This window comes from Copadichromis virginalis, linkage group LG7, assembly GCF_057382275.1.
Source record: "Copadichromis virginalis isolate Kocher_CV1m ecotype Utaka linkage group LG7, C_Virginalis_male_GT1.1, whole genome shotgun sequence".
NCBI lineage: Eukaryota > Metazoa > Chordata > Actinopteri > Cichliformes > Cichlidae > Copadichromis > Copadichromis virginalis.
Window position 1 is genome coordinate 51630134 of NC_140624.1, and position 11144 is coordinate 51641277.

General features: G+C 38.9%; 1 protein-coding gene and 1 long non-coding RNA gene across 2 annotated transcripts; one reads left to right on the forward strand and one right to left on the reverse strand.

Annotated features, from left to right (window-relative positions):
• Positions 1 to 787: 787 nt before the first annotated feature.
• Positions 788 to 6927, reverse strand: phyhd1 (phytanoyl-CoA dioxygenase domain containing 1). Its single transcript, XM_085464087.1, has 11 exons — positions 6867 to 6927; positions 5814 to 5972; positions 5483 to 5558; positions 5346 to 5393; positions 5203 to 5258; positions 5056 to 5118; positions 4950 to 4971; positions 3967 to 4095; positions 3720 to 3836; positions 3197 to 3323; positions 788 to 2839 (listed from the first exon to the last, which is right to left on the reverse strand). Exons 1-11 carry the CDS (start codon positions 6897 to 6899, stop codon positions 2794 to 2796), a joined length of 876 nt encoding a protein of 291 aa, XP_085320213.1. The 5' UTR covers positions 6900 to 6927; the 3' UTR covers positions 788 to 2793.
• Positions 6928 to 7151: 224 nt separating this feature from the next.
• LOC146706073 (uncharacterized) lies at positions 7152 to 10933 on the forward strand. Its single transcript, XR_014921446.1, has 2 exons — positions 7152 to 7321; positions 10232 to 10933. It is a non-coding gene; the product is annotated as an uncharacterized LOC146706073 (long non-coding RNA).
• Positions 10934 to 11144: the final 211 nt, after the last annotated feature.

Consider the following 11144-nt stretch of genomic DNA (forward strand, 5'->3'; position numbering starts at 1 on the left):
ACATTTCCTTGTAATACTGAGCCTTTAGTGTTTTGGGGGGTTTTTGGACATTGTAGATATGCTTTTGGGCCACACCCATGCACACAGGCCTTTACGTTTTGGCAACTTTTACAGCAAGAGTTACTTCTAAATTATTGTTTTATGTGCTTTATAGCAATATACTATAATTTCTATTGGGTTTGATCTCGTCATTTGCAGAAAAGGAAATGGAGCTGTTTTCAGTTCATCTGTAAAAAGTGTTTCTTTTTTGTATGTTTGTTTTTGTTTGTTTGTTTTTAATGTTCTGATGATCCTGCTGGTGTGTTTCTTTTTCCAACATTCTTACATTCTGAAAGAAAAATTTAGTATTGCATGTTTCAGAACATCTGAGAACAAACAAAGCTTGTTTTGGGTTTTTTTTTGGGGGGGGGTTGTTGTTTTTGTTTTGTTTTTTGAAGATTGAGATGTAGGACCTATGTGAGCGACTGTATTTTAACAACACAAAGATTATCCCTTCGCTTTTTCACTTTGATTTGTGACACTAACACGAGGAGTTTGAATGCTGCACTTAATAATTACATGTACATAAAGCTTTGTCGTTTTCATTTTAAGTTGGGTCTTAAAATGAACATACTTGAAAGCAGAGATGCTCACTGTTGTCTATAAATGGAGGAATTCATTGTCTTATTTGGGCACAAATCATTTAAAAAGATCTTGCACAAGAATAAAGCTGTTGACAATGCTGATGAAGAAATGCTTAATAAAGGTGGGTGGAAATGTCACTTGCACAGTGAAATCTCCATGGAGACTTGATCAAAAAAAATGTTTATTTAAAAAAAAAAAAATTTCAGCCACAATTTAAAACACTTTTCCAGCAAATTTATAATTAAGTTAGAAAAAATTATTAGTCTAAATGCTGGTTAGTAAGGAACCAGAGATTGGCCAAGCTTGCGATTTTTTTTTTTTTTTTGTGATAACTTGACATAAGCAGACTGGCTAAGCAGATGCACAGACTGAATTTGTCAAACTGGAATACTGGCGGAAGAACAGTATATTTTCCTAAGGACGATCAAATCGGCACAAAAATGCAAAAATTTCAAACACAGTATATCGGATGAAAGCAACACTGCTGCAGGTAAATCAGCAGCGTGTGAGACTGATCGAAAACGCGTTGTACAGTATGTAATTTAAAAAAAAAAAAAAATCCTATGAATGTGTGTGTGCTTTAAGTGTTTTGACTGAAAAAGTGCAATATCAATAAAGTCTATTTAAAGCCAGGAAGGAAAGCTGGTTAAATATGGAGTTAACAGACTTATTACAATGTTATTAAAACATGGTTTCAAGTGTTAACATAATTATAATGCTGCATGCTGCAAAATCAGTCTGGTGTTGAGCTGTTTTCTTGAGGCATGCAAGAAAGTTTAGGTGTAGTCTTTCAACTGCAAACCTGCTGCTGTTAACAGCCTGAAACCTGCAGAGAACACAGCAGCTAATCCATGGCCTGGGCTTCCTTTAAATATATGGTTACTATACACGTGATGAGCATGTGTCACTTTTGACATGACCAAGGAAAAAAATGCATCTCAAAGCCTCTTTCCCAGATGTACACCATTTCAAAGAAATGCTCAACTGGGTCTTCCTTCCCTCATCACTTCCTAAAGGTCGTGGCACATGGTATTCCCTCCCTGCTCCTGGTAATTCTGAAGCTTTCTTCCTGTTAAGAGGGAGTTTTTCCTTCACACTGTTGCCAAGTACTCACTCATAGGGAGTCATCAGATTGTTGGGATTTTCTCTTCATTATTGTAGGTTCTTTACCCTAAAATATAATCTATATTTTATATAAATATAAAACTCTGATTTAGTGCTTTATAAACAGAATTGTATTGAGTGGCAAAGCATATCAAAACATTCATTTTGAATGTCCCCCAGAAGAACTATTCTGGAAGTTTAAGATATTAACAAAAATGTTTTGCAGACAGCACAGCACAGGGTTTGTGATTGGGGTTGGGGACCACCTCTGTGGAGTTTGTCTATTCTCCCTATGCCTATGTGAGTGATTTCCAGGTAATCCGGCTTCTTCCCACACTCCAAAAACATGTAAGTTAGGTTAACTGGTGGTTCTAAATTGACCATAGGTGTGAATAGACCGCAATAGACTGTGAACCTGTCCAGGGTGTAGCCACCTCTCAGTAGCCCAGTGACTCCAAATTGTTCAAGTTTAGAGAAATGGATGGATTTACATTACCAGTCAAAAGTTTGGACACAAACTATTTCAGGTGATAACCTCATGAAGCTCATTGAGAGACTGCCAAGAGTGTGCAAAGCAGCAATCAAAGCAAAGGGTGGCTATGTTGAAGAATGTAAAATATAAAACATGTTTTGAGGTATTTCACATTTTTTTTGTTAACTACATAATTCCATGTGTGTTCATTCACAGTTGCAATGCCTTCAGTGAGAATCTACAATGTAAACAGCCATAAAAATAAAGACAAACCATTAAATCAGAAGGTGTGTCCAAACTTTTGACTGGTAGTATATCTTATTTATACATGTCTATTTTTTCTATGTCTTTGCTATCATGGGTCATGAATAACACTTGGCTACGATCGATACAGGAACAATAGACTGAGCTCAGGATTCAGCCTATAGTTTTCTTGTGTAATAAGATCCTTTTACCCTTATCAGAAGAATATTGCAAGCACAGCCATTCTTTGGGAAGTTAATGAAACAGTATTATCTGATTTTTTTTCCTTGATGATAATATCATAGATGCTGGTTATTCTTTGGGAGCAGCACCGGATGCCAAAGAATCCTTCAAGTGTAGAGAGGTGGGAAAGGGAGGTCTTCAGTGGGCTGCAACCTTACAGGACCAAAGAGATGGAAATAAGATGGACAGGTCAGGCTTGGGAAATTTCTTTGGAGCATCTTGTTTCATAAAGTTTGCATTAATGAGAGAACACTGATTTTCCATACAAAACTAAATGCTGACATATACAAATCTAGATATGTTGTATGAACACACACAAGGGTTGCTCTAAACAAATCTGTGCTTATTTGAAGTCTACTTGACGTGTGCATCAACACAAAACTGACATTAAACAAATTAATGAGGAACATCTCTATTTTACTACATGTTAACTGAGACAATCACTTGCCAGAAATATGTAGTCAAATAAAAGAAATGTCACAAGGCCAGCCCACACGGATAAAGTCTCACCAGTTGTCAGGGCTCCAGCGGGTCTGCTGGGCTTCCATGATGTGGAAGGTGTAGACATGACGAGACTCTTCAGAGGTGTTTTCAGCACTTCGATGCACCACCTGTCCGTGGATCAGGATGACACCACCTGAACAAGGGAATTTATTTAAGGGCCGATGGCGCGATATGGCAGCCTCGCTTCTGTCAGTCTGCCCCAGGGCAGCTGTGGCTACAACTGTAGCTGCCTCCACCAGTGTGTGAATGTGAGAGTGAATGAATAGTGGCATTGTAAAGCGCTTTGGGTGCCTTGAAAAGCGCTATATAAATCCAATCCATTATTATTATTATTATTATTATTATAACAGTGCAGAAAAAGAAAAAAACTCATGGCATTTAATCTAAGGTGAACTGTCCTGAGCTGTCGACGGTCAAAAGTTTCTTTATAAGCAACAACATTTTTTTTTACAATTTCAGTTGCAAAATGTCACAAAATTCAAAAATGCATCCATCAATCACCGACTAAATTTAGATTTATGCTAATGACCTTTTTTCACTGGTGCGGCAACAAACTTCTCGTCATCGTATGTCTGCTCTCTACCGATAAAGTCGGTCAGGGGAAAGGTGCCCTTTGGAGTACGCACCATACGTCTAGTGATACCGCCTGGGGCAAAAAGAGAAAATATTAAATTATAACATGCAATAAATAAACCTTAAAAACTATTTCAGAAATATGTGGCAGAGCAGTAGCTGGATAACATATACACTATACAGACATTCTGGTAGATACTTACTGTTGTGTGATCCTGGGATAAACCACAGACAGCCATTGTTAATAGTAGCATCTTCCAGGGCAATCCACACCCCCATAACTCTGCCCAGGGGCTCCGTGTACAGAAATGTAGCATCTTGGTGTGGAGTCACTAAGAAACACATGAGAATCCGCTATGGATATAATTTAAAATTATATGAATGTATACAGACAACCACCTCTAAACTGAAGGTTTTGTTATAGGTTTTGCATCTAACTAACCAGATGAACCGTATTTACTTTGTTAATAGAAGCCTGACATAAAATAAATCTCTAATTTCCTTTCCATAAAACCGTATTTTGTCAGTGACACTGGAATTCCCAATCAGCTATCAGCCAAAAGTGTGCAGTGTGTCCTTAAAGAATTTGAGGAAACTGGACAGAAAGAAGTGGCAGACATGGTGGATGCTCTGTCATCGTTTAGGGATAAATTTCTAAATTAAACATTTTCAGTCATGGGATGGCCTCCCGAAATATAGGTCATATTATACAGCATCTGGAAAACACTGAACCTTTTAAACTTTAACAAGGTTCCAACTGCGACTTAAATTCAGCTTCATTACAAAACAAATATTGATGGGATTTAGAATAATGCTAACCTGTGTTTAGGCTAGTCGCTTTCATGCCTCACTTTCAGTAGAATGAAATGTCATGGCAGTATTTTGGCACCCCGTTAACATAAACTACCATCAACAAAAGGCAAAAAGATGTAAGTTTCACAAAAGGTGGAATTCATGGCAAAACAGATTTTACCGGTATTCCTAATAATGTGGCCACGGCGTAAATGTTCCATTATTTACAAGGTTTTTATGTCAGTTTTTTTGCTTTTACTTTCGTGTTTTTATACCAAATTTGAGTGTCTTTAATATGAGACAGAAATAAGGATAAGAAGGGATCTTTGGTTAAAAAATGTGATCGGGAATGTGTACTCATTACTGACAAAAATATTCTGCTGAATTTTCTTACCTTCCCCACCGATGCCTGGTTGCTGTAAAAGATAAGGTTCTTATTTCAGTCTTTACGTTTTAATAAGTCATTATGTAGCACTGTCTAACAGTATAAGGCCATTTACCTTAAATATGAACATACTTTGGAGAATCACAGGACTCACTAGGCCCAGCTTTTTAGCTATGCCCTAGGAGAATGACATTTCATTGGACAGTTAGTTATTCTGTGACTCAGTAAATCATTCTTTCACTCCGTCAACCTGTTAGCTCACCTGGACTTTGGGCGAATGTGTAACCTTTTCGTACAACGGCTCATAGGCATGCAGTGCTAAAAGAAAAAAAAAACCTAGCAGTTAGGAGATTTTTATGCAACAGTTTATAGGCTATGTGTTGTTGGAAAACCCCAAAAGCTCACCATGTCCAACTTTATTTAGTGACCGCTGCTTGGGTACAATAAACTCCCCTGCAAGGTGAGAAAAGCATCATCTCATTTTGGAGTTTCACAGCATGAGAAATGAAAGACAATGTAGAAAGAATTTCACTGGAACTCACCTTTGTCATCAAAAACCCCTTTCTCAAAGAAGAATCGGATCCTATCTCCACTTGTGATGAAATAGTCAGCATTTCCCTGCAGGTCAGAGGGGAAAGACACCGACACTGACTACACTGTTGACATAAGAGTCTGCTTGCAGGGTCAAAGAGGTCGAGGCAAATAACTGTAAATGTGAAGCTAATTTTGTAGAAAGACTACAGGAGGGTGCGCACTCAGCTGCCTTACCTGCATCTGCAAGTGGTGATGTCATTGGAAGCATGTGAAAGAAACATTGTTCAAAGGAAAGCTGACAGTGTTAAAGATCCTGTGCAGCGTTGGTCATTGGGTCACCTGTGTTTTTAGCTGCTCATCATGGTAGGTGGAGAAGGTGGTGCGGCAGTGTTCGGGGACATCCATCCGCTCCACAATCTCTGCCATCCTCTGCCTCAGTTCATCACACTCCTGGGAGGTCAGCAGCCCGTCCAGAACCACGTATCCATCCTCCTGGTACTGTCAAGGAAATTTGAGCCGTTTACAGACAGAAGGAGCAATAACTGAAGCACCGAGGCTCGTCCTTTCGACCTTTCATGCCTGCTTTTCACACAAAGGTCTCTTTCACATTTCAAACTGAAGTCACACCCAGAGTTTAATTCACAGCCATGAGACGTGAAACACATTCTACATATTAAGGCCGGTTCCCAGTTTAAAATTGCATAATTACATTAAAACAGCTGCATAAAATATTTGAGTTTTGTTTTTTTTATTCTTGGCTAATGAGTGTCTTGTGTTACTGATTTCTTAAGGATGACAGCTGCATCATAATCCAACAAGAGGAAAAAAAACATGTTTTAATTGTTGTCCGCCCTGCAGCATTGTTCTGTTTTCTGCTGCGTAGGATTTAACCCAACCGGAGAGAATGTGTTGAAAAATAGTTGCCATCGGATAGTTTAAGTACATATATATTTTATAAATATTATCTTATAAGCTTGCAAACTACGGCAAGATTACAAGACTACAGCATGGCCTGGGTTAGTTCCTGCTTTTCTGTAGCTTACAAGAACAGAGTAAGTGTTGGAAAATGGGGAATTTACTCCTGAGGGCACATATGGTGTTTTCCTAGCTGAAACAGGGGGCGTTTACTGACGCCAGTAGACCACTTGTGGCTGCAGGGTGTTGTGCATGTGAAATGTGCATTTCATTTGAATACAGCGACAAAATACAATCTTATTACCATATATAATACGGAAGAGGCTTCTGATGCACAATCGACATCGCAAAAGTAAAACTGTTTTCTATTCGAAGCAAACAGTGATCAAATTGCTAATTATTTAACTGAGCATTGGTAATTTAACTGTAAACTGCACTTCCATGTCATTTTCATCGGTATGGGAAAGTAATCCTCACCCTCTGCACATCCTGATCTGTCATAAAATCCATGGCGTTCCGCTGAGAGAAATCCACTGCACGGGACCGATGCGCCTGCGTCTCTCCCCCTGGTTGAAGCACAGCCTGTTCGTATCCGACCACGTGACGTGTCTACTTAAATTAAAGTGTTATCATACAGAGACCGTAATAGGATTTCTGGACCTTTGGCTGTATCCCAATTCAGGGTTTGCAGCCTCAGAGGCCACATTTTAAGGCCGATTACGTCACAGCGACGCGCCGAAGGCTGTCCCAATTCAAAGGCTGCTCGAAATGCGTCCCTCAAATGCGTCCTTCATTTCCCTGAATTTTAAGGATGTAGCGGTGTAGACTTCATGGCCCAACATATCCCAGACTTCATAGTGCGGCGGTGGGTGTGGATAATTTTGCCGAAAAAAACGGTGGAAGCGGAGCGGCCAAAGAGTAAACTTTCAAAAGTAAGTACTGAATATTATGTCACTTATTTGTGTGCAAATGTTTAATAATGAAGAACATTAAAACATTACTGCTGGCCACATGTCGGCAAAGTTATGTGACATTAGCGATGTTTGTACTTTCAGCGTTTACTTGGTTTTAAAGCCTTTACTTTATACGCCGTTCGATAGTTGACCTTAATCTTACAGAGAATCTGATGATTTTTGTGGATAATTAAAGTCAGTCATACAGGGGCGATTCTAGGATCAGAGCTTTGGGGGTGCTGAGCACCCAGAGAGCTGCCCATCCAGGCAAGGTAAACTTTATTCATCACGATGAGCCTTCTTCCCTGTCTCTGTCAGTCCCTGCATCCCTAAATGTCTCCAGTTGTCCCGAGTTCCCTCTGTTCCTCCCTGTCCTCATCGTCTGTTGTCTTCATCTCCATTATCAGTCATCATAATTTTACCATCTCTGTGCAAGTCTGCAAATTTCTTTATTAAATCATAAGATTCTTAAATTCATCAAGTCTCTCTGTGCCTGGGTCCTCGTCACAAAACATGACATCACTGTTTTGTACATTTTAACACAATTTAATCCCACATTTGTGCAAGAAAAGCTAAACACTTTTTTGACCAGTCTGTAACAAAACCATCAAATCTGATAAAGGTTATTTAAATGCTGCTAAAGAAGAATGGATTGGAATTTAAAAACAAAAAAACAAAAACTGATGATGAAAATGATTCTTATAGTGAGTAAAAAGTAAACTGAGTGCATTTTTTGGACAGAGATTCACTTTTAAAGTGTATGTATGATATAATACAGATATATAAAAAATACACTCCAAAAATAGAAGAGTCCTTGAAATATACAAAATATTATTAAAAGATTAAAATAAAATGAGACACCTTGGCCTTTGGTACAATGTATACAATGTATGAAAAGATGTTTAGTGCAGATGCTACTATGGCTCTGCAGATTTTTTTCTTTTCTTTTATCCTATGTCGCCTCACCTTGAGGTTGGCAAATCTGTCTATCACATTTTGGTGGTCAAGTCTCTCAAGCATCTCTTTCTCAACTGACATCACAGCCAGGTGCTGGAGTCTGCTTTGACCCATGGTCCTTCTCAGCCAGGTATGGAGCTGACTCAAGACACTAAAAGACCTCTCACAGCTATCTGGGATGGCACCAGCCTCACTCTTGAGATTCAAAAAGTTTTTGGCAACCGTGACTTCCTCTGACTGAAGTTCAACATGGTAATGCAGTGCTAGGGCTGACAACCCAGTTTGTTTTGCAGACTCTGTATAGCAGCTTTAATATAGGGAGAACACAACTTCCAGATTGTACGAGTAAAATTAGTTGTGTGTTTTTTTCTTTGCCAATTTAACAGTTTCTGTTGTGCCTGTCACTGTTCCCTGTCTGTTTTCTTACCTGGTTCGTCCTGACCTTGTACTTTTCCCTCTTTCCTCTCTCCCTCTTTGGACTGACAAGACAATCATACACAAATAGATTGTATTCAATTAGATTAAAAAATACTATTAAGATCACTAATAAAAAAGTCCTCTCTCAGTGTACTTTCAACCAAAAGACAAATAACCAAACCACATAAAAGATATAAATACTGAAACACTGATCCAACATTATCCTTTATTGACGGATCATTTGATTTTATACTTTTACCTGAATGTGGCTCCTTTTTTGAAAAAACTTCCTCATATCCATTATGAACCTGGCTGTCTCTCTGTACACACACACACACACACACACACACACACACACACACACACACACACAACAGCAGTTATAAGGTTAATAGGAATCCAGTCAGTTAGCTAGTTAGTACCTTGGGTTTAATATCGGCACATGACAAAATAACCAGTTTCTCTCATTACATTTCAAACAGTTGTAGCAACAGTGGTGACAACAGCAGGCTACAGACAATGTTAAGTTTTAGGTTTTAAATAGGCTCTATACATTTCAATGAGATTAACAGGACGGTCAAATATCGTTGATTTTACTACAGAGCAGGACGGATTGTAGAGTAGCAAACATAGTCGGAAAACAAGTTTTCAATACTGCAGGTTACCTGGTGTAATGTTTTTCAGCTAAAAAGAAACATGGTCTGACCCCTACCTAACTATATAAAGAGTAACTGAAGGTTAAAGGCAGCTAACATGTCCTGTTTTAAGCCAAGTACCCACATCTCCGCTCTGCTGCGTCTCAGCCACCATCTCTCTGGCAGCAAAGGCGCTAGAGCCAGAGCAGGGGAGAGGCGAGCTGGAACAAACCATTTTGGGAGGGGGGGTTATCTATACTTTTGTTGTTAAAATGTTCCATCTCAATTAAGTACTGTATGCTTTTTGTATTTTTAGTAGTGTGTCCCACAAACAGCAAATATTTTCAAAAAAAGTAAGAAATCTTTGGGGGTGCTTTGATTCATTTTGGGGGGTGCTGAAGCACCCCCCAAAATGGGCTAAAATTGCCCCTGCAGTCATATATCCACAAACACAACAAGCTGAAAGTCAGTGATGCTGCTCCGTTTGCAGTCCTGAATATCACGGCACAAGCAGGATTCACTGCACTGTTAATGTTAGCTATGTTATATTGCTGCCTCTGTTCAGTGGTGTCGAGCCAAACGGACTTTAACGTGTGTTTGAACGAGCTGACGGTTCACTCGTTAAGCTGAAAGAAAGATGCTTTAATCGCAGGAGTCACACATGTGTTCACTGTACCATTTGGGAACTCTTCTTGTTTAGCACTCGTAATAACACAAACACTAAATCCTCCTTCTCTTGTGCTGTTTTGTAGCAGTGTGTACACCTGAGACTGCCACCTGTCTGTCTGTCCTGCACTCTCTCTCTGTTTCTTTCTCTCTGATTGTGGAATAAAAGTATGAACATGTGTTTATAAGTCACACTTGTGTTTGAATCCTGCAGCTTATCACACATTTGATTTCCATGTGTGACAACTGCAAGTGTCCAGAGTGAGGACAGACTGAGGGACCCACTGCTGCACATCATCTGTGAGGCTTTGCACCCCTGATGATCCACCAGGACAAACTCAGCAGTATGTGAGGAAGAGGAGGAGGAAGAGCCAGCAGCAGCTGACAGATGGAGAGAATAGACAGACTGTTCCCTGTTTGTGAAGGACTGCTAGAAAAGTTTAAAATAACTAACTGTCTGTCCTGAATCAGTCTTATTAGGTAATGTTCAAATAATTTTATCATTCCAGTGTTTTCAGTGTGGGAGAAAGTACTCAGGGCCTTCAAGTTACACACTATGAAAGGCAGCAACAAGTTTAATATTCAGAAACCTAAAGTATGTATCAGCAGCAGAATGGACCTAAAAATAAATGTTTGTTCCAGTTCTATGAAGCTTTGAGTATTTTGGATCAGTAGCACTGCTGTGTTTGTTGCATCATATTGCTGTAATTGTTTATATGCTTTATATATTCTGAGCTAAGTTGATCTATAGTGTTACATCATATTCTATAAGGATGTTATGTGTTTGTATACTTTCTGCCCAGTTTGTCCCATTTAGCAGAAGCCAGCCTGTTTAAGGCTCTGATATCTATTCTGTATGACTTAAAGCAGTTATGACATGGTCTGATTTTCTCACCCAATAAAGGAATATTTAATATGTCAGTCTATTCTTTATTCTATCAGAAACAGTTATCACAGCTCGTACATTTTCTTCTTACACATATATGTAAGCATTGAGCCAAATTTAGTAATGCCAACATATTAAACGAACAATATTTGTCTCCTATATATAATACATCTATATATACACTGTCAAAGATACTTGTCTTTGAGTGAAGATTTAAGGTGATAGGAAATTTGAATAAATG